Genomic DNA, 23958 nt, shown 5'->3' with positions numbered 1-23958 from the left:
TCGTGTGAGATCTTATATACTCCACAAGATCTTGTGTGTTTTCAGGCAAGATCTTGCCAGAAATGGACTCAAACTTGTCTGAAATCGACACTGATGGCGGAAGCGCTTCTCTGCTGCTGGCAGAGGTGGCAGGGCAGGCAGGGTGCATGGGGGGGGGGAGTGGAGTGTTGCCTCAGGGGGCTTCTGCTGCCTGAGGTAGCACCCTCACCCTGTCTACTGGCTGAGCCAGCTCTGCCTGTTGGGTTAACTTGCAGATTCCCCAGAAAGGTCAGTTTCTCTCAGCAGATATCACATATTAAATCATAAGCCAGTTTGAGAATACTTGAATTCAAGATGATGTGCAGTCCAAACAAATACATGCACACTCTGAAGTGTGTCCCATTAAGTTCAGGAGGAACTGCTCCCAAATAAGTTGCGAAAGATGCACTTTGATTTGAATTTGATAATCATGTTGCCTTGGATGCTTTAAGGTACACTGGATGTCTCTGAAGGAGCAGTGAGCTTAGTTTGGCTTTTTGGATTGTCAGTGTGATGCTAGAGTACTCATCCTTTCATGCTGAGATAATGTATGCTTCTCCCCCCCTCAATTTGATTTGCCTGTCTCTTACTTTACTCCTTCTCTTCTGTGCTGACCTCCTATTTTGTGTGTGTTGCAGACTGTTGACAGCACATGAGGACAAGCAGAGAGAGCAGGCATTGCACCTGGAGGAGTACAACAAGAGGAAGGGATGCTGTTTGTAACAGAATTGTTCAGGGATATGTTAGAAAATAAAGAACAGCCTAAAGCACAGAGTTGGCTGCCTCTGTGCAAGAAGATAGGGATAACTGTGATTGAACTGAAGGAAGAGTAAAGATCTTTTTTAAAAAAAAAAAGAAAGAAAGGAGTGCTGTATCAAAGTGACATGACCTCTTTTGCAGCTGCAAATCGCTCCTGCTTTTTCCGCAATGCTTCAGGGAAGTGCTTCAAATCACAGCTCATAGATCCAGCATTATTGGCTTGCCTATAAAACCATTCAAGCTACTTCACAGAGTCTCAAGACTACACTCAGAAACAATGTGAGTTATGCAAGTGTAAGTTATTGCAATGGAGTCGTGCAACAATAAAGTGATAATGACTTGACTGGAGTGGAGTGGAGTGGTACCAGCTTTCTGCTATAGTCTCACTGCACCAAAAGCATCAATTCCTTGCCTTCATCTTCCCTTCTCTTCCTGGTTCTGCCTGAAGCACTTCCCTCCTGCATGGCAGGGCTACCTCTGGAGATGATCGTAAGTCATGAGCTCAGGAACATGAGAAGAGCCTTCTGGATCAGGTCTGGTGAGGCATGCTGTTCTCACAGTGACCAACTAGACAGACCCCCATCCAGGCAGGGCATGAGCACAACAGCACCCTGCCCACATGGGATTCCAGCAACTGGTATGCAGTGGCATAATGCCTCTGACCGTGGAGGTAGAACCTAGCCATCATGGCTAGTAGCCATAGATGCCTTATTCTCTATTAATTTGCCAAATTCTTTTTTAAAGCCATCCAAGTTGGTAGCCATCGCTACCTCCTGTGGGAGCTTACCAATAGGATACCTGCGTATTGTGAATGGTTTCCTGCCCAGCTACATGTGTTAATACAATCATCTCAGTAATTATCACCACTCCGCTGTGTGTGCGCCTGTTGTGTTTAAGCTGTAATTATCACTGCGGTTTGCATCTCACTGCTGTTCAACTTCCACCCTACATTTTTCTCATTTATTTATCTAAGTTTTCACTTCATACACCCAACGAAGGGTGCTTGAGGCCACAAAAGCATACACTACTGATGGGGAACCTAGTACCCTCCAGACATCATTGCACCCCAACTAACACCAGCCCAGCCGGCCTGGCCAAAGGTCAGAGGTGATGGGAACTGGAACTCCAGCAACATAGTAAAAATAAAAATATTTCTTTTATTATTGATACCCCACCCATCTGGCTGTGTTGCCACTGACTCCCCATCCTGACGTACCATATAGTATTGTAAATGTGTTACATCTGTTTAAGCTGGTCAAAGACTCAGACTGCTAATAAAAGTAGGCTCCCCAATATTACTGATAAAGAGCAGTGAAGAAATGGAAATGTATACATAACAGGTGGACTAGGAATAATACCATTTTACTTAATTCAGTTGCTACCAAGGCTTGACTGAAGCTATAGATTTAAGCAAAATGGGCCTCTAGAGTTAGCAAAATCAGCCCTTAGTTCTGTCTGTTATTTGGAAACATTTCAATTAATGCTGTATTGTGATAAACATGCAATAATCCAATTGGATTTAAAGATAGCTGTGTGTAAACGGGGAAGCTCTTCCATGCATTGTTTGCTGCAGCACTGTTCTCTGGAGGGTGGGTGGGGTCATGGGTATAGTCAGGATTTTTGTTAGAGGGGGGCAGGACTTTGTTAGGGGGGGCTGAACTGATGTGATTGGTCAGTTAAGTATTCCTATTGTTTTACTTTTTCTAGGGCCTATGCCCATGGGTGAAGTGAAGAGGGTTCCCCCCCCCCCCGCCTAAGCAGAATGAAATGCCCTTGAGGGTAGTTTCTGTTCTTGACATGCTGCTGTATATACATACATTATAGATTGGAGGCCCTTACTTGCTGTTCATTCAAGTGAACACACGGTGGTGCTGTGTCATAACAACAACAGCTATCCAAGATGTCAGCAAAGGCGTGATAATATATTTGGAATGTGTGAAGGCCTTAAAGGGAAATTCAGGTGCCTATTCCTTTGCCAATCTGGGGCCCTCCAGCAGTGCTGGCGGATGCTGACGGGAGTTGTAGTTCAAAAATGCTGCAGGACAGCAGGTTAGCGAAGGCTGCTCCACACACTTTACAATGTGACTGCATTTAGGGCACAATTAATTGATTAATCTAGTGGGCTGTGCACCCTACCCTGTTTTAATATGCCTAATTTTATGTATGGCATCAAGTTTATCCTGCCCTTCTTTTAAATAAAAATCAAGGCAGCATAGAAATAGCTTAAAGCCCAATACATGTGCAATTTCTTCACACAGCAGGCCCTACTAGAGTGTCCAAGGAAGGACGGAGAGTTTTTTAGTATATTGTACCCATGGGAGCCAACTGCTAGGGGCCGAGGGGTCTTTGCCCCCCAATAAAATATTTGAGGAGGCTGCCCCCCCAGTTGATAGGCATTGCCATTCAAATCGTGTGTGTGCCTCACGTCATGTGATTACGCAGGGCGGGGCTTACCTGTGCCCCTCCCCCATATTTTATTCAAGTTGGCACCCTTGATTGTACCCACCCAGGCTAATGGCAGTGATGGCACCCTCACTACCCAAGTGAAGGAGAGCACAAGAGTTGTACCCAGCCACGTTGTCCCATTAGTACAAGGGCTCCTTCTGCCTGTTCAACGGGACGTTCTCCCTCTGTGAACCCCCAAATCTCTTCAGGTGGTTCCATAACCCCCTGGAGCAGCATGGAGGGGTCATGGGAGCAACCAGAATGCATGCCACCCTTTATCGGGGAAAGTTAGGCCTTTCCCCCCCTTGGGTGAGTCACTTGCCTAACCCTCCCTCACAGGCTTTTGTGGAAATAAAAGGGAGAAAGGAGAGAGAACCACGCATGCTTGGAGGTCCTTGGAGAAAAGAAGATATACGTGCAAAGAACCAGAAGTGGGATGGGGAGACTTTTTCAGCCATTTTGGGCAACCTTTCAAGTGCTGCGTGCCAGAGATGGGTGGGGCCAGAGGCAAAAGTAGGAGGAGCAGCAAATGTCAGATATTAATTTTGTGCAGTAAATTTGTTTCTACACACAATCCTCTCTGTCTTCCTTCCAGAGAAATAAGAGGCTAAAGACACATTCTTATTCATTTATTGTATTAATTATTAAATTATGAAACAAAACAGGAAAACAATACCCCCCCTTCCCACAGACACATTTAAAAGGCTGTAGCATATTAATCAGCCAAAGGCCTGGTTTAAGAGGAACATTTTTGCCTGGTGCTTAAAAATATATAATGAAGGTGCCAGGCAAACCACCTTGGGGAGAGCGTTCCACAAACGGGGAGCCAATACAGAAAAGGCCTGTTCTCATGTTGCCACCCTCATATGGCGAAGGTATATGAAGAAGGGCCTCAGATGATGAAAGCAGAGTCCGGGACGGCAGCAAGAACACTTGGGGTGCAAAGCTGGGGGCGGCATGTCCTGAAGAAGCAGGTGTCCAATAAAGAAGCATTTGGACCCCATTTGTTAGGTTTCCTATCCCTGTAATAATCAACCATATAAATAATACAATGCAGAAGAGGATCCCAGCAATACAATCTTCACAGCCCAGGCTGATCCATGTCAGTCATGAACTGGCAGGAACCAGTGCAGAATGAAGTATTTCATGCACCTAGAGTATAAGTGCTGGGAAAGCTCTCTTTGAAAAAAAACACCCTATCACTTGTAGCTGAGCTTTATATTTGGGAAAGTTACTTAGAACATTAGCTATTAACATTTCAGTCTTGGTTTTAAGAGCATCTGCTTATCCAGTATTGGCTGACAGATATTTCCTCAAGTCTGCCCTGTTTGTAAATGTGTTGCATGCATTGCGGAGGTTGGAGGTGGGGGGGGGGAGGAGTGGAGGTGAAAGCAGAAGCTGCTCCTTTAATTTGCCATGTAAAGAAAGAGTTTCAGTTTTCCCTCAGAAATGACTCAGATTCCTGTGAAGTTGGTCCAGCGCTGTTCTTACATTTCCTAAGGAGCTCTGAGGTAGACCAAAAGCTTTCTGAGTCAAGCAGCTGTACTGTACAAGGGTGAGGCATGTCCCCCCCCCCTTCAAATAATTCTGTCAGGTGTTTGGAAGCCTGGCACTAAGGGAAATGGAATTTGTGACTCTCAGTACAGGTAATGTGTCCCCCACCCCTCCTGACTCTTTCATCGCTTCCAAAAAAGGAAGTGTTGCACCCAATTAGCATAAGAATTACCTCACATAGATTCGATCTCTCCTCTTTCACTGTCAGTAGAGATGGCACATTTAACAACCAGGGCTGGTGTAAGACATTTTGCTGCCTGAGGCAGAACAGTAAGCACCATGCTCACCCTGAGTCAAGCACCCAAGACTTACCAGCATATTTTTGCACCAGAGGAAGAAAATCCCTCAAATGCCTTTCCCTGGGAGTAACAACACAATAACAAAAAATAAAATATTTTTTTCTGCCCTTTTTGTGACACCCAAAATCTGCTTTCTGGGGCAATCGCTTCAATTTGCCTAATGATAGGACTGATAGCACACAAAAGGTCGTTACTCCTGGGTCACATAAAACATTTTCATAACCGATAACTGCAAAATCAAGTGTTGATTTTAAGGTGTGTATGCAACATTACAAATTGGGAACAGTACATGGTGGGGAAATGGCATTTAAATTAAACTAAAACTAAGCACTATAGATAGATTTAGATGTTGCCAGTTAGATACTGACAGATATCAGACTGACTTCCTTTAAAAAATAAAGAAAGAAAGAAAGCTAAGAGGCTGGGCCTCCTGTCAGGGGGAGGAGAGAATAAACTGGAAAATGAACTAAAAAATGTTCTAATTTCCACCCCAGAATGCATCTACGGTAATTCATATTTAGATCACTTAGCAATTATGGGAAGTACTTTCAGGTTTAGTTCAGAGACTTCTGAATTAGTTCAGTGAATTTTGATCAACTGAACTTTTCCATTCCAAGCAGAGGCATTTAAGTCATATCCAGTTTGGCGCTCAGGCTTTATTTACAATAATGCACTGAAAATACATTCCCTCTGGACAATATTAAATAGGAAAATGATGACTCACTTCCAATTCTAAAAAGAGATGCTTTTAGCAGGGGAAATGTTTTTTCTATGACTATCACATCCCGTCATGCCTAGTGCCCGACAGTATTGTTATAGGAGACACTGTGTTGAAGTAGGGGAGTCAGTGAGACAAATACATAGGCTCAATAGTCATTAGTGATTTATTACAACACACTTATACCAGTAGATCATCTGTTGCTGGAAGCCAGAGGATTAAGGACTAAAATGAAGCAAGTGCTGGAATGTGCATGTGTATTAATGCACCCAAAATTATGGCGCTTCCACAGTTAGTTGCTTATTCTTTCCTAACCTGGTGCAGGAGGCAGTGGAGGACAGAGGTGCCTGGTGTGCTCTGGTCCATGGGGTCACGAAGAGTCGGACACGACTAAACGACTAAACAACAACAACCTGGTGCCTTCTAGGTGTTTCCGATTATAACTGTGATTTTTTTTTAAAAAAAGAAATGTGAACATTAAGAAAATAGCGACTCGCTACTGCTTTGGGACGCCTACTGCAACGCCTGTTGAAATCAGAACAGCAAATCTCACAGGGAGTCTTGACGATGTGCTGTCACTCTCAGTGGGAATTTTTTGCACGTGTATTTTACATATTTTAAGATAGATTTGCTTCTTAGAGTCTATGGGGAAATGGTACCAAAAATATGTAAAATGTATTTTAAGTACATTTTATGCACAATTCTGCCTAAGACTCTAGGGGGGGATTGAACATAAAATACATTAAAGGTACTATAGGTGCACTCTAAGTCTCCTAAACAAAAATATGACATCAGAAATGGCAATATTTAGAAACCAGAGGCAAATATTTCAACCTGTCAGGACACACTGCTACTATCCTTAAGATGGCCTCCCACAAATAAATTAAATTTGGAAGGAGGATCCAATGTGAAATTGCTGAATTACAACTTATCAAGAAGTTCTGTTCTATTAATTTGGGTCTGAATCGAGACAATGGTTTTCGGCTCCTGCTGCTGTGAAGCCTGATTTGCTTATCTCAAGCTCTTGTTACAGAGTGTACTTTTTGCATTCCATTGCCATTTGACTCGAACATCTGATGGAGAAAACTCTTCTATTTTGAGAAAGCTTATGTGAAATGTGCTAGTTTTAAGGTGCCTCAGGAATCTTTGTTGTAGTTGGTTGAAGAGTACTGTATAAAACTTTGGAAGGTGTTAGCCACTTTGTGACTGAAACTTTATAGAAGAAACTCGCAAGTGTCTCAATTCAGGAAAAGCTTTGCCAATTGACTCTGTTGAATGTACAAACCGGACCATACACACATGTGTAAGCATATTTAGCACAGTGGGCAGGATCCTGATAGAAAGGGAAGCAGAAGTTGCATTTTACCATGGACAAAATAGTGTGGTTTATGTGCTGAGAAAATACATACCTGCAGCAACAGAAGCACCACAAGGAAGAAGGTTAATTGTAGTCCTCAAACAATATATGATTTAAGACTTGCATATTTTACTACTAATCAATGGCGATTGTCTGGCGCAATTTTGCAGATCAAAGAATTTCCCAACCTTGGTGCAACCTCTTCAAAATCAATAAGAGTTGGATGTGCCTTAAAGCTGCATGGGATTGCAGCCTCTAGTAATTTAAAATAATGGTACCATCCCTTCTGTTCCACACGAATTCCAGTGAGCATTTGTGTGATTTTATGGTTTTGCCACATTTTTTTTGGTCTGCTTTAATGTTTTTACTGCTATTTTAAATCTTAGAATTTAAATGTTGTGTTTCATGTGAGTTGCTGTAACTCACCTTGGGAGGGTATATGCACCCTAAAGAGATGGGTTTAGAAAGCAATTTAAAAAATAATCGACATGGCCACGCCCTTGGGGAATCCAGTATAGGAATAATCCGCCTCCATTCAGAATCGTCGCTCCTACAATCCTAGTCCTGATTGAGGACTAGGATTCAAACTTTCTCTGCCCCGCCTAACTGAACGGCAATGATCGCCTTCTCCCGCTAGGCGTCCCAGACTCGTCGCAGAGAAAGATCAGAGTTTATTCAAACAGTTAAAAATATTCCATTAGCCGCAGGGGCCGAGAACTGGGAGGGGTCTGCGGAGTAGTAGCGGCTTGCTTTGCATTCTCGCTCGCCGCGCTGTCTGGAAACGGATTCTCGCCGAGAACAGAGAAGACCACCGTCATCGCGAGGAAAAAGGTCTGCGCCGGCTCTGGGGCCCGGGGGTTTGTTGGATCCTGCGCGCACGAGGTTGCTTGCGTGTAAGGGAAGGAAAGCAAGGAAGTGGCCAGAAAGAGGGGAGGGGAGGCGGGCGGCGGCGGGAATCCATCCACCTGGAGCGGCAACAAAGGCAACCCTCGCGCTCTGGCCTTGAAGCCGGGAGCAAGGAAAGCGGGCTTGCTTTTGCAAGGTGGTTTGGGCGGGTTTGAATCTTCCTGGAGTTGAGAGAGGAGGAGGGGAGCAAATGTGGGCGCGCGAGGCCCGCAAAGTTAGTGAAAGCGGCTTCGGTGAGAGTGCGAGGGATGGGAGACTTCTCTTCCTCTTTGCGCAGGTCTTGGGAGCCCGAGATGCCTTTTGCTTCGAGGAGGAGGAGGAGGGTGGGCGGTGCAGGAGCGCCGAAAGGGGCCCCTCGGTTGGGGTCAGGCTTGCAAAGGGCGGCGCGGGGAGAAGAAGGCACGAGGCCCACGAAGGTGAATGTTGTTTTGATCTCCGAGGGAGTGAGCTCGAACTTGGTGTGTGAGGGGGAGAGAGCAGAGGGTAGAGTTCCTCTTGCTTTGAAACGCATGGGTGGCTCAAATTCCTCTCTCAAGACCGCATTTTTTCCGTTTATTTCATAACATTTTTCTTAACCACCCCTTCATCATGCGAATCCAAGGGTGTGGAGTGCAGAAAGTGTGACAACCATTTATAAATGCAGTGTAACAAAAACAGAACGAGCCACAAGATTAAAAGGGCAAGTTGGAAATGCTAACTAAGGAACCCAAACAGTTCTGACTAAAAATTCAGACTAGTATCTTGATGTTTCTTTAGCATGAAACCTAAAGGATACAGTTGGCTTATATACACTTAAATGTTTTCTTTCTGTTTAAAATCAAAAAACTTTCTGCCTACATTCTGGCCATCACAATAGTTAAGGGAAAACATATGAAAAGAATGAACTTCTGTACAGCAGGATTCTGCAACACAATCTGTTTTAATCTGCCTAATCTGGACCCTTCCTCCTTCTGGATAGCTGTGATAATAGTGAAGAAAATGTGGGAAACAGTCTAAAAGTATATGGCTTCTGAGGGAAGTTTTTGCTATCTGGACTTTAGGCTTAACTGTATAGGCACACCTTCAAAGAGTTCATTTCCTGTGCTGTGGGGTTTTTGCTTCATCCAGTGCCTGGATTAAGGGCTCAGCCATTGGGAATCCAAGCCTTACTTAGGTCAACAAGGTTGGGGCAAACAGTCAGCTGGAAATGATTTTGCTTGGGTGGAATAACATTGAGTACAGATGAGAGATTTCAGAGACTTCACCCATCATTGCCCACCATATACGGTATATGCACATTTGGCAAAAAACAGTTGGAGTAGAGTACATAGCAGGGCAGAAAAGAAATGAATATGTATTCCAGAGATATGGCGCTCTATGCTACTTTTCAATCTGTTTAATGCATCATTTCATTTGCTGCCTAACTTTTTTAAAAAAATTAAAATGTACATGAAATGTCAGATTTAAAAAATCGAATATATTTTACTATTCAGTGTGATTTACTGGATTACAGTAGGGATTGCATAAGGCCCTTTATCTTGAAGTGTTTCTCAGGGGCGAAAGTTTTGTTTCAGAACCCATCACCAGCAATATAAGTTCAGTATTGAACATGCAAGAAAACTTTGCAGGGGCTCCATGCGATCTGCCTGTTTTAACTCTGCACCTGTCTGACTACTCTTGACTTCTGAAGGCAGTTATGCACATGATGAGGAAGCATGAGTGAGCCATTTTACCACCATAACATGGGAAGAAGGTACTTGGATATCTTTCTCTGTGGTGAGACAAATGCAGAAATAGTTCATATGCATCTTTTCTGAGGCATGATGCAGGTTACCCCTACACATGTACCAGCAGAAGCAGGCAATGATAATGTACTTGTTCACTTCCTCCCATGATATTTCTGGGAACTATATTTCACTACATTTTCTAAAGAACTGTAAATGTGAATGGTGTAGAACAAAGTTGAGGAACCTGCAGCCCTTCAGATGTTGGGCTCCCAACTTCCATCAGCCCCAACTGATGCCTGAGAATGATGGACATTGTAATCCAACAGTATCTGGAGAGTGACCTCCCCTGATACAGGCCTTTGAGAGCCTCCTTTGGGCTCCAGAAGCAGCTAATGCTGTTTCCTTTCATTCTTGTGGACACACCCTCCCTCCTCAATAATGGGAAGACATTATAGTAAAAGGAGCTTTTTCTTGCAGTGCTGCATTACACCACAGTGCCAGGCTGGCTAGGGCATCCAGGAAGCTGCACTCTTAATTATCTAATGGATTGTACAATCTTGCACGGTCTGGGGTGGGGCAGGGCATATGCTTCTTGCGGTTGTATCATTTGCTTCGATCCTCAGTTGACTGAGGAGAGTATGTGTTTATCTGCGTGTTTGTATGTGTGTGCGGGCCATGATGGAGGAAAGGAGAGGGTTGTGGCCTAGCAGGGAAAGGGGCAAATGGTGTGGCTCAGGCAACTGTGAGGGGAAAATGAAAAAAGAAGAGAGGACTGCAAAGGGCAGTTGGACCTGTAGGCAGTTCTGGGCAACTGTATCTAGGATCTTAGAACAAACAAAGGCAAAAAGTTGCAGGCTGCAGTGGAATTTCCTGGCATTGACTGTCAAGGGCTGGAACCGAGCCTTAAAGGAGCAAAGTCCATTTTTTAAACAATGCAGGCCATAAGAAAGTCAGGTTTACCTGAGTTTAGAGTGAAATACTGTAATGAATCAGATTCTGGGTCTTGCATTGGGGCAAGGGTTCTAAGGTGAGAGATGTCTGGAGAGCATGTTAATTTCCGGACCAAAACATACATCTCTTTGTGAAAGAGGTTGTGAAAGAATAACACTGTTTTATTTATTTTTAAAGGTTAGACACATCATCTTGCTTTGGGTGGCACAGGCTTCCTCTGTTTAGTTTAGGAGAGCTAGTCTGTGTGTAGCCTTGGTGTCATGCAGCTGTGGCCTGAACCTATCACATTTACTGGGTTGAAGCAAGCCTAACTGATTAGTCATTAAACTACAATCTTTTTCTACAAAGTACGCCCCAACTTATTTCAGAGGCACCTGCTCTTGTGTAAATATGCATAGGATTGCAACTGGTCTAGACCTAACTTGGACCATTCCCCAGGTTGAAATGTGGATACATAGAGAGCACATTTTCCTAGACTGGGAATGTCTGCACCTTGCTGACCTGGAGGCTTTGTCCCAAGTGTTAGTGGGTGGGCCAACTAAAGGAGTTCATCTCTCATTCTCTGGTCCTCATCTTTTTAGGTTCACTTCTGTAGTCTTCCCATTTCATACCATTCTCAGTTCCTTACCTCTGTGGATTCAGCCTCTTGTGGCAATGGAAGAAAGTGTGTGGAGATTCCAAATACGAACAGGCATATATTTCAAATGTGCAAATTAACTTGCACATACTTTTAGTATTGGCTTGTACCCTCCCCTTTATGCCTTTGTTAGTGGCAATTGATCAGCTGAAAGAAACTAAAGGGCATACTCCCTTCCCATTTATATATTAAAAATGTCTGGTTGGCTGCAGGTGATTCTGAGTCACTATAGTTGAATGGCGATTTACAGGCTTGACACACATTGTGACCAGGCTTCTTTAAGCATTTACTTTAGACTGGCTTAGGTGGGAGGGTCTGATTGAAGGCAGGGGTAGCAGGCAGCAAGAGGCTCAAGACTAGAAAGCAAGTATTTACCACAGTGGGGCCCTGAACTTCGCTTGGATTTTAGGATACGCCACCAGTCATCAAAATTCAAAACCTGCCGTGATGTTGTCAGCCTTTCATTTGCTCACATTAAATTTAGTTAAAAATTAATGGGGTCATGGGAAATCAATGTAAGTAGGCATGGACTATGTCAGTGGGTTTGAAAAGCAAACAAACTTGGAATAAATTCAATAGGTTTTCACAAGAAAAAGACTGCCTGCCATGTTAAAATTCTAGCTGCCTTCACTTTGAATATGTAATTGCTTTTGGCAAAGAAAACATGTGTTTAAAAGAAACATAGCTGATTTTCCACCCCCTGCTCTGAAGGTTGTGTAACAGAATAGGATTCTTGATGGAGTAAACACACACCTCGTGCCAGCATTTCTAGCATGCCATTTGCCAAGTTGCATCCTTGGGGTGCTCATAGTGTTAGCAATGGGGAATCACAGGAGCAGGCCCTCACACTTGTCTCTGCAGCAGTGCAAGGTTCATTTTTTACTTATCCATTTAGACGTGAAAATGTCGAACCCAAACTGATTTTTCTTTAAAATGACACACTTGTGGGTAGTTACAGATAGGTAGCCGTGTTGGTCTGCCATAGTCAAAATTAAAAAAATTCGTGCATGCACACGAAAGCTCATACCAAGAACTAACTTAGTTGGTCTTTAAGGTGCTACTGGAAGGAATTTTTTTATTTTGACACTTGTGTGTGTGTGTGTGTGTGTAAGGGAAGTTGGATTCCCTCTGGAATTTGCTATCCCATGCAATCTGTTCCACAACACATCGTAGCTTAAACCAGCCCTGTTCCATGAAATGTGCTTTCCCCCCCCCTCCGCCCATCCTCTCAAAAACCACGTCCTCTGACCCAGGAACATTATTTCCTTTTGTTCCTAAAGGAAACATGCTGCCCTAGGACTGCTGAGTACAGCTCCCACAGAGAGTGCTGGAAGTTGCCCTAAAATAGCATATGGGCCTCCTGCAATGAAAACAAAGCCAGTATTAATTCCAGTTTGAGAGGAGCCACTCCTGCGGGGCAGGATGGACTTTGCTACTAGCCACACAGATGGCTAAAGAGAAGCCAGTGTAGCAGAGACAGTTCAGGATTGCATGCTGGCAAAAAGGCCCACAGTTCCCAGTGGTAATATGAACCTTAAGCCTATGGCCTACTGCAAGACCCCCAAGCCCATCCCCTCAGTCAACATGTGGCAAAGCGTCTCTTGGCTACTTGTTCCTGCTTCTTTTGCACCAAAACCCACCCCTTACCTTCCCTCCCACCTGCCAGGGCTAGAAAAACATCTTTTAAAATATAACCCTGAACTCTGATAGAGTGGTACCTTGTTACTCGAACGGCTTGGCTCCCAAACAAATCGGCTCCCGAACACCGCAAACCCAGAAGTAAGTGTTCTAGTTTGCGAGCATTTTTCGGAAGCCAAATGTCTGACGCGGCTTCTGCTTGAGTGCAGGAAGCGCCTGCAGCCAATCGGAAGCTGCGCCTTGGTTGGCACACGGTTTCAGGAGTTGAATGGACTCCTGGAATGGATTAAGTTCAAGAACCGAGGTACCACTGTAATGTATTTTGCTTGCTGGATGGAGGACAGAGGGGGTTGTGTGTGTGTAGAAATTGGCCTACTGTGCAAAGATAAAATTTACACTAAGTGCTCTGCCTGCTTTTGCCTCCGTTCTCACTGCCTGCCACTGGCATTATTATTATTATTATTATTATTATTATTATTACTCGGAAGGTTCTCCAGAATGGAATGCAGGTCTTGGACTGAGAAAAGTTCCCCACCCCTGTGTTAAGCCAAACCTTGGCTTAGCTCAGCGTGGTGGGGGAGTAAACAGGACCAGGGTGGAGCAAAGCACTGTCCGGTTCAAAGACATTGCAAGGAAAATCCATATTCTTACAAGTTCTGTTCATCCAGGAATAAACTGGGTAGGGAAGGTAGAAATCATTCCCCACATATTTCCCCACTTGCAGTGGTGGCTGTTAAGAGTCCCTGCATTTAAACCTACATGCCAAGCAGGAAACTTTACCCTGGGATGCAGCAGCATTGTGTTGCCTCAATATTTTGTTTTGTTTCCCCCCCAAAAAAATAGAAAAGGAATTGATTCTTGTTTCCACTTAGTAACAGAAACCAGGGTAAATTATTCTGCCTGTGACCAATAACTATAGCACTACCTTTTGACACTATAAAGACATATAGGAAAGGGGTTGTTATTTATAATAAGCAGTCAATTTACCTTCTTCAGCCTGTTTCTTTGATTCTGAGGGATAGGCAACATAAGTGTATATGATTATATATCACCTTGCAGAACCCAAGCATATTGATGGTTAGAGGTGCTGGGTGTCAGATATCAGTCTTATGCATTATGCCCTCTGGTGATTTCTGGAAGAAAATGGAAGATAGTGTTCATCATTTTGGTTGTCTATTGAAACATTTTATGATTTTATAATTTAAATGAGTCTGCTTTGGTAAAACTTAAGACATTTATTGAAAGTATATTATTGGAAGTGAAAAAAGAATTACCGGTAGGTTGTATCCAATATTTGTCACACTCCATTATTGCCTTTAATTTCAGTGGGTTCTTAACTTAAACCCATTAATTTCAGTGTGCCTGCTTTGAGTATGTCTAACATTTGATGCAGCTGGTTACTGCCAAATACAGCTAGCTGTATTTGATTGTATATTCATTCATTCTCAGTGGAGAGCAAAGATCCTTATTCCTCTTATAAGACCCAGTAGCTCTCAGAGCAGTCTTATTTTCATCTTTGTGAAATAAATTCCTGTGTTTCAGTTCAAATACAGCTCACCTGTCCCATTTCAGAGACATGGGGGTAGCTGGGAAGTGGAGGAGGAGAAAGATGGCCATGTTCTTTCTCAGTCTCGAAAGCATTTTTTAAGGTGGCAGATAGTGCAGAGGCTTGAGAGAGGGATAGTTGTGTCACTTATTCCCCATTTGTGTTGCAGAAGACCATGTCCAGTGGGCACCTATGACTTGTGCAATTGCATTCAGTATGATGATAGACATGGTCTGTCCACAAAGTGTGGCATTTTAAACATATAAGGTATTCTGCTTCAAATTACTGGGAAAATGAGGGCAGGATCCTGCACAAGTAAAAAAGAAACAGCTGTATGCTTCTTTTGTGAAGAAAAAGTGATGATATGGAAAAGCTCTAGCTGCCTGCAGTAGTTCCTGCTATGAAACCTCTGTGCATCCAATGTATAGTGTCTGTCCAGTCACTGCACTGCTTTTGTGTTCAATAGATAGATGTCAGCTGAAAACAAAGGGAGCAACGCAAGTGCTTCTTTTATGTGAAATTATTTAGAATCCTGCTGCTTAAAACAAGAAAGAAAAGAAAAGAGCCATTTAGCTACATTCACTTTGATAGGCACTGTGTATAAGCATTTTAACAGTGCGGTAAACTGTGTACTGATCCCTTTGTGGGAGTGCTTCCACTACCTTTGTGGTGGAGCAGAGGTGGCTAATTAGTCCTCCAGATATTGCTGGACTGACATTCCTATCAAACCTGACCAGCATGGCTCAGTGGTCAGAGGTGATGGGCTTTATAGTTCAGCAACATCCTGAGGGCGATGGGTAAGCCAGCCATGCTGTAGTGTAGAGCAGTGTTTTTCAACCAGTGTGCCGTGGTACCCTGGGGTGCCTTTCTTTCCCTCCCTCTTCTGATGCCCTCTTGAGTTTCTGCCTTCTAAAGGCTTGCACAGCTGTTCGTTGTGGCAGCCCCACTGCTGCCTCATGTTCACCTTTGGCCAGTCTCTGTTGGGCCACTGAGGCTGGGGGCATCCTCTGCCCAGGTCCCTGTGGGGCGGCATGAGGAGGCACATCTCTTTGGAGCACGGGGGAGCGGTGGCTGCCCAAGGACACCCAAGGAGACAGGAGAGGAGGCTGAGAGAATATTCCATGAGGGAGGGTGTTCAAAAAAGGGTGAAATGTTGCCAGCTCTGCAGACAAGGGGTGACATAACTGGGCTTCTGAGCCTCACAGGGGTGCCGCAGAAAGAAAGTAGTTGGTCAAGGGAGCCGTGGACTCAAAAAGGTTGAAAACCTCTGGTGTGTAGAGGATTTGCTATGGGAACTAGAACTGGGCTGACTGTGTCAATTCCACATTCAGAGAAATGTGCTTTCCTCAGTTTTGCTGCAGAGTTCAGGTGCTGCTGTGCCTTCCCTCCAGCATTGGCGTCTGGCTTGCCAATAAACTGCCTTTTAAAACCGCCCTTGTCTTTTTGTTGATGGACTGCCCATTGATTTCCCTCTGATGTATACAGAGAGCTCTTCAAAGCAGCTGAGCAACAATTTTGCTGGGTCCTCTCAAAACTATGTGGCGCTGGGAAGGTGGGGAATATAGGGAGAGGGAAGCACTTGTGTTTTTAGCAACAAGCACTGTTAATTTTGGTTCCCCGGAGGATTAATTTCAGGATCTGGTTTAGTTGGTGGTTATGGCTGTTGTAGCAACAGAGCGGGGAGGGGAGCTTGACTGAGAACCATCCTCTCACTGGCACTGCTGCATCTTTATTCAGAAGTAAGTCCCACTCATTTTAGTAGTGTTTACTCCAAAGTAAGTGTGCATGGAATTACAGTCGTGGTTTTGGACAATGCAGTATACTGCACCCCCCACTCTGAGCAGTCCCCTTCCCATCCTCTGGAAAGGATAGGAATGAGGCTTCCTGTTTATTAATAGTGACAAATGTGCTTGGATTTCAAAATGGAGGGCAGGGAAACTTGTGTAAATCTGTCCACGGCTTGCTGTAAGGAAGGAACAGAAATGTGGCTGAAAAAGTGGTCCCTGGCTCTGCTGCAAGTTAGTGGCACATCCTGGAATTACATTTGCATCCATTTCTGGTCCATTCAGATTATGGTAAACCATTGGTTTCACGGCTGTTGATAATGTGTATTCCTGCTCTTGGTGTGTGCTAAATGTTCCTCTTGTTAAAAAGCAAGGGCTTCCATCTCTGCCAGCGTGGATTGGTGGACCCAGGCAGCTCATTTTCAGCAGGTTCTGCTACATTTTATTTAATATATTTATATCTTGACTTTCACGGGCGCCAACTTGGGGCCCAGGCCTTGTGGGGCCTCTGAGATCATGCCCGAGTCCTCGCGAGACCTCCCAACGTGACTTCCGGTTTGTACCGGAAGTTGCATCAGAGCCCCCAGGCCTCCTGGGCCTCCTATAGTTGGCACCTATGTTGCCTTTACATCATTTGATGTCAAGGAGTGTCTCCACCCCCATTGTTCAACCCAGATGCTGAGGTCCAGCGCCGAGGGCCTTCTGGCGGTTCCCTCACTGCGAGAAGCGAAGTTACAGGGAACCAGGCAGAGGCCCTTCTCGGTAGTGGCGCCCACCCTGTGGAACACCCTCCCATCAGATGTCAAGGAAATAAACAACTACCTGACGTTTAGAAGACATCTGAAGGCAGCCCTGTTTAGGGATGTTTTTAATGACTGATGTTGTAATGTATTTTTAATCTTCTGTTGGAAGCCGCTCAGAGTGGCTTGGGAAATAAAGCCAGATGGGTGGGGTATAAATAATAAATTACTATTATTATTAAATTATTAAGGTAGCTCATGTAAAACTATCAAATCATGTTTAAAAGTTGACTTATTTTTTAAAAAATGCATTTAAAAAAGCCAATAGAGCCAAACACACCAAGACTACATCAGAGAAAGGGAGCAATTTAGAGGCAGCAATCTTTAGGAAAATGCCCAAGAGAAATGTTTTTAATATGCTTGCCATATAAATGAGAGTGGAGACGTGCTAACTCTGTTTCTTTGGGAAGTGAATTCCAAAGGTGGGATGTGAAAAGTAAGAAGGCCCTGTTCATGGTCACCAGCCACCTCAACTCTAAAGAGGTGGGAATATGAAAGCTATGTCCTCATAAACTCTAGCAAGGAAATCTCCATCCCTGTCAATACATTCCTAATCACATAATCAGAATCCTGTGTACTAAGCAGCAATTACATGTCTCCCTGTTTTGGTTATGAGTCACTATCTTATTTCTAGAACTCTTGCTTCTTTACTCGTCCACCATCAGTTTTCTTATGCCCAAGATTTCTCTTCATCAGTGTGCATTTTTCTGAGGTGTCCGTTTATCAGTGAATCTCCTCCCTTTATCATCTGTTTCCTTCCATTTGTCAGTATCTTCAAGAAGTATTTATAGACTAATCTTTTGCTCAGGCCTAAGTTGTGTGACTCACTTCCTCGGTTTTCCTTATGAAGGGCACTAATGATTATGCACTCAAAACAGTCAGGAGGGATTTGTGGACAACTTCTGCTCTCAAGCTGACTATTTTAGAAGAGGCATCACACAAGGAGAGCAGAAGTTGTCCACAAGTCACTCCTGTCTGTATAAGTGCATAATCATTAGTGCCCTTTATTTTGTCACAGTATTTACCGTATTTTTCGCCCTATAGGACGCACTTTTCCCCCTCCAAAAATGAAGGGGAAATGTGTGTGCGTCCTATGGGGCGAATACAGGCTTTCCCGGGCTTCCTGCAGCTCTGCGTCACCCTCCGGATCCCGGAGGGCTGGAGTCAGGGCGGGCGGGGCTGAAGCTCAAAGTGGGCAGGGCCAGAGCAAGAGGCCCCCCTCTTTTTTCTCCCCTCTCCTCCTCTTCCTCTCACTTCTCTTTCCCTCACTACAGAAAATCTCCCCACTCCATCCCAAGGCAATTAGGCTTGAGGGAAGGGGAGAAATTACCAATTCATGCAAATTTATATCCTGACTTTCACAGTCATTTTGCATCAGAATGCACAGCAGGTTATTTCAGCTTGTTTTTAACTCTCTTCTTAAAATCGGTGGTCTGATATTGTCTTTCCTCCCTACCCAGCAGCAGCACACAGTAGTCCTGCATTAGGGCTTCAGGTGCAAGAAATTAGCTTTCCTTGTGAAAGTGACTGGAGTGAGGCTGGGTTTAGCAAAGTTAGTCCAGATCGAAAAGGGTTGTGTTCCTGAGCCTCACTCTTGACACTTCACTGAAAGACGCTAGTCCTTTTTTATTGTTCTTCTCATCTCAATAACTGTTGAAGTGGCTTCTGTAAATCAATGGTGCAAAGTACTTTTAGAATGAAAGGAGCTTTATTTAAGATGATGATGTTCTATGCAGTGGTGTTTCCATCAATCACCCCCTCAGAGAGCTGTCTTGGAGGCTGACTTCCCAATATAAACACAACGGAGCCAACTGTCTGTCTTGAGGATTCTATAGCACTCTCTGTAAGATGATATTATTGAATACACAGAGGATCTTCTCTCTCTCTCCCTCTTTCTCCACACACACACACACACACACACACACAGGCTTTGTCATTAGCTAAACAGTTCCCTAAAATATGCTTGGTTGAGGCCAGAGATAATTCTCCTTAAACTCTGCAGATTGTGAAATAAAATCCTTTTTACTGACCAAATGCATTTTTCCTTAGCTGTGGGTTTAAAATAGAGATCAGCAACTGGAAGACCCAGGGCCACATCTGAGGCCTCCAGTGATAACACAGAGACCAGAGCCATAGCTTGGTGGTAGAGCATACAGAAGGAGCCCTCCATTAAATCCTGGAGAGCTGATGCCAGTTGCCAGTGCTGAGCCAAATGAGCCAATGGCCTGTCTTGGTATAAGGTCACTTCCTATATTTCTAGAAGACAATTGGTGGCAACCACAGCACTCCCAAGGAACAGGATGATTCCCTGGCAATTTCTTTCAACCAAAGCCCTGTAATTTTACTCCAACTACAGACACACTATACGTTTAAAGCACATTTTCTGCCTCAAAGAATTTTGGGCACTGTAGTTTGTTAATGGGTTGCTGGGAATGGTAACTCCATGAGGTGTAAACTTTACAGCCCAGAATTCTTTGAGGGGGGAAATGCATTTTAAAGGTATAGTGTGTACACATGAATGGCTCCTATTGCAACATAGGGATAACAAATGTGAAAAGTTCCTCCTTGCTCAGTGTGTATTTCTCCCAAGCTGCTATAAGATTGGTTGGGCTTGTGTGTGTGTTTGCTTTCCAAACTGTTTAATATTCAGTTAAGCTGTCTAGGAACCATGCATTTTAGGCATTGGAAGCCATATAAAAATCAGGTGGCTTGTGTCTGAGGTTCCTTTCTTTCCCACAAGTGTCTTGATAATAGAGGAATTAATTTAGATGGGTTCAGGTTTGTGCTTGTCAATGGCAGCAGTCTTTCCCCAAATATTTGGTCTTAAACCTGCAGAGAACATATTTGCTCTTCATGGAGCAAGTCATGCAGACCTTGTTCAGGCAAACTTCCTAATGTCATCAGGTGCAGTTTGGCAGAGTTTTAAAAAACCAACCAAAAAGTCCAACGGCATCTTAAAGATGAACAGATTAATTGTGGGATAAAGATTATAATAACCAGGAGTCTTTGGCAACTGTTTGCTTTCTGTGGATCTCTCAAGAAATCTCTGTAGAACAGGGACAGTAAAGTCTAAGTGAGGGAGAAATGTGGGCAAATCTTACTTTTTTTGGGTGGGAGGGAAATCATGGTCTTCTGATTGAGGGCAGATTTCTATGACCTATTCCTCCACCTCCCTGTTGGCTCATTCAAATAGTTTACAAAGCCGTCATGGGTTAAAAGGCAAGCCCTAATAATGTTTTCATGAGTTAGTCTTGTATTTGAGAGCAAGGAAGAGTGGTTTGTGGCTTTTGTTTGTTGGTAAGTGTGCAGGCTTATTTTTAAACATCCCTGCATATTAGTCCATGAGTAGAGCTGCTATCAGCTTTGTTTTTAACTCTGTGGAGATACTTAAGGGTTTTAGAACCACATGTCTATTGTCTTTGCAAACAGTTATTTTTGTCTGTTGTTATCTGATGTAGACACTTTCTTAGTCATACAGAATTTGCAGAGTGCTCATCATAAATGTATGACCTTATGCATGTTTCAAGACTTGACTAACAGTTACCTAACATTTTTATTAAGGATTTTTAAATGTTACTATTCAAAAGAAGTCCAGGGGTAAACACATTTTTTAGAATTGTTATTTATTATTGTGGCTTGTTACTATGTTTTTTTGAGATCATGGGTGCTGTACAGAGAATGATTAAATTGGTTAGTTTGTTTCAACCATTTTTGTTGGGGTTTGATGTTTTTGAAATTGTTGTTTTAAAGGGTTAAATTATGCTTGAGCTGCCTATAAGGTAAGGTAAGTTAAGAATATGATGAATAGATGAAGAAATATTTTCTTTAACATTCTGTTGACTTACTTGTCCTGCTATCTTTTTTAAAAACACCCTCCAATAAAGCTATATACTGGAATGCATTAGGCATATCTAGCAATAAATATTTCTACTTAGGGTTGCCATATGCCTGGAATTTCCTGGACATACCTGGAATACTGCAGTTGGAAGCAGTGTCTGGGTGGAAATTGGCAAAATGTCTGGGAAAATATTTATTGCACGATATGCCTAATGCAATCCAAAATAGCTCAACAACTTTTATGTCTAATTTTTTTGAAATATGGCAACCTTATTTCTCCTTCAACCATAGTTTTAAGCCTTTGGTCAGGTTCACACACAACGTGAAACCTTTTTGGGCACAGAAACACATTTGAAATTGAAGAAATTGCTGTTGGCATCACAAAATACCCATTTCACAGAGGAAAAAATGGTGCTGCTTTCCCTCAAAAAGAAAACCAGACAAAACATTGACACCCTTGCCAAAAACAAATATAACACAGACTGAATGTGCAGGCAGCCTCTGCCCCCCCCCCCCGAAATAGAGCTTTCACTTTTTGGGTTGGTAATGCTCAGTTTGTGCTATATTTGTTGACTTATGTTTCCGTTGAAATGTAAGGATTGCTTGGCCTTTGTTTCCTAAGGTCCTGTTTAGTGTTTAGATCTAAACTCAGGATAGGTTAAAGCAGAAATAGCTTCAGGACCTACTTTCTTTGTTCCTGTACAGGTTGAGACAAGTGTATCTGGCAACATGTGTGTGACTCAATAGATGTGTATAGTCTGTAATTATATGATTGTGTGAGCAAATGGCTTTGCAGAGCATATGCATGCTTGACATTACTTGGGGAGGAGCCCCCAAAGTGGGTGTAATGTATGTGACTGGAGAGTTAGAGCAGTTGAGAGAGGGCTGGGCCCTACCCTTGTAACAGGCTTTGTGTATGTGGCTTGGAAGAATGACTTCTTCTTCCAGTCACTTCTTCTTCCAATCCACTTCTTCTTCTATCTCACTTGCCCATGCCTAATGTTCATTGTGAGTTTAAAAAGATGCTTAAAAATACATGTGTATGCAAATTTGCTGTATAAATGGGTGGACAAAAGGTAGATTGGAATCCAGCGGTAGATCCTGTGGGATAACCAGCCTCTTAGAACCAACATGCTCCAGTCTAATTAGCACATGAAGGGGTTAATACCATAGAGTGAGCTGTCCTGCCAGGCTTAGCTAGGTCAATTCTCTCCCCCCCCCCCCCGCCCCTTTATTCCCCTTCAGTCTACCTGAGAAGCTCAGCATGGAGCGTGATATGAGCTGTTTGCTCCAAGCCATTCTTCTATTCCTATCCCAATAATTTATACTTTCACCACTATAACCAAGCTAAGTTTTACTGCCTGTGTTTTCTGGCTGATATATGGAAAAGCACATGAACCTGACCTTTGAAGAGCTTGTAAATCCTACTTTAACTTACCAAACGTGATCTTTTTCTGTGCTAGGGGAAGAGGGGAGCTTTGGGAGGAACTTAGAAGGGCATCCCACTCCCTTTCTGATTCCCTTTCCTTGCTTAGCTGGTGAATGAGGACCCCAAATGACTTACACGCCTGCTTTCATTAGCAGGAAAGCTGATGGTGAGCATGAGGAACTGCGATAATTCCCTTCTCTGTGTATGCATTTGTAAGTAACAAGATGACATTGCCTGCAGGATCTTTCTAGTCTTGCTAATAAAGAACATCTTGAGATGTGTATAAATAGCTCCAGAGAATTCTGCATGTTACACTTTGCATGGTCTTGTGCAGCCAGTAACTCATTATGGTGAATGAGAACAGAATGTCTTAGAATGAAACACAGGCTGTTTAGAAAGAGGGGTGGAACCCAAAGAGTACCCCAAATCTAAACACTGCCTAAGTTTTGTGGAGTTTCATTGGCCTCTGCTTGTCTGGGCACACTAGTGAGGTTTTGTAGCAGTAGGTTGATGTGTGGGCATCTATGTCTTGGCATGCGGTTGGGTTTGCTGGCCTTTGTGATCTCTTTCAACTCTGTGATTCCTTTTTCCTGCATGCCTGAAGTTGCAGGCAGAGAATGATTTATTAAAATATTTATATACTGTTGTATCAGAAAAATGTTTGCAACAATATAAAAACATAAAACCAAACAATAAAATCATATCAAGTTAATAACAAGTTAAAAGCAAAAAGAAATGAAAAATGGATTGAAATGCTGTGCTGAGGCTCACACAGAAAATTCTGCTTTCGACTCATGGGTCAACCACTATCTTAAGTGTGAGCACTTCTGTTTTTCAGACTGGGCATAAGTTTGATTTGAGGATGAACCACCTTACCCTTTGAAGAGGGAGAGGTGCAGTTTCTCCTAATAGTAGTTCAGTTCTAATTTCCTTTCTCTGTAAGTAAAACAGCTCACTAGGCCTAGATTTGAAAGTTGCCAGTTGCAACCACGTCCCTCTTTTTTACAGCCCTCCTTAAGATATAGTGGTATTCCTTTCCTATGGCTGCTAGAGGAGAATATTATTATATTAGGCATCCATTTCGTATAACTACAAGTGAAGTGCAAATTGAGTTTTTAGTTAATAGGTTCATTGCCGTGTTTCAGTTGATCTAACCAAGCTGTTGTGCCGAGACACTCTTGTTGCAAAGTTGACTTTGTGGTAGCGCCCCTTTATGCCTAGCTGGTGACTTGTCACATAACCAGTGTGCCAGTGCTCATCCCATTTTTTTCTTCAGCTTTACACTTCGTGTTTGAATTGTGTGCACAGTGAAGCAATGCTATGTGAATTAAGGCGCGGCAGGGATGGGGCGGGGCTAGGCTTGATTGAAAGGGGAAATAATGCCTTGGGTGGTTTTAAACTTGCAATCTCCTGTGCTCAGACTGAGGCAATGTGCCTAAAGCTAAAGGGATCTTTGCCTCCTTTCTTCTGATAAGCGGGGACTTGCAGTGGTTTCCTGAACTTTGCCCTTGATTGGATCAACAGTGCAGTGAAGGATTTTGTGTGCTCTGCAAATGTAGGCTAGTACATTTCTA

The 23958-nt window shown here is 43.4% G+C and overlaps 2 protein-coding genes across 8 annotated transcripts in view; both read left to right on the top strand.

Moving 5' to 3' along the window:
* CRACR2B (calcium release activated channel regulator 2B) overlaps positions 1-1643 on the top strand; it is a 40215-nt gene extending 38572 nt beyond the window's left edge. For all 6 annotated transcript variants that reach the window (XM_083477039.1, XM_083477035.1, XM_083477037.1 and 3 more), the window contains one exon: positions 657-1643. In XM_083477039.1, coding sequence (XP_083333165.1) covers positions 657-741 — 85 coding nt within the window. In that variant the 3' untranslated portion in view covers positions 742-1643. The remainder of the gene's footprint in view (positions 1-656) is intronic.
* Positions 1644-7823: 6180 nt separating this feature from the next.
* The window catches only part of CD151 (CD151 molecule (Raph blood group)), a 39548-nt gene continuing 23413 nt past the window's right edge, over positions 7824-23958 (top strand). The window contains exon 1 of one of the 2 annotated variants that reach the window (XM_083479840.1): positions 7824-7981. The gene's annotated coding sequence lies outside the window, so the exon portion shown is untranslated. Of the gene's footprint in view, positions 7982-8168; positions 8193-23958 lie in introns of those variants that run through there. The other variant, XM_083479841.1, reaches the window with a different exon arrangement.

The sequence above is a fragment of the Podarcis liolepis genome (genome assembly GCF_965112155.1).
Source record: "Podarcis liolepis genome assembly, chromosome: 1".
NCBI classification, from domain to species: domain Eukaryota; kingdom Metazoa; phylum Chordata; class Lepidosauria; order Squamata; family Lacertidae; genus Podarcis; species Podarcis liolepis.
The sequence above is the reverse complement of the archived record's forward strand: the minus strand, read 5'-3'. Positions and strand labels throughout refer to the sequence as shown.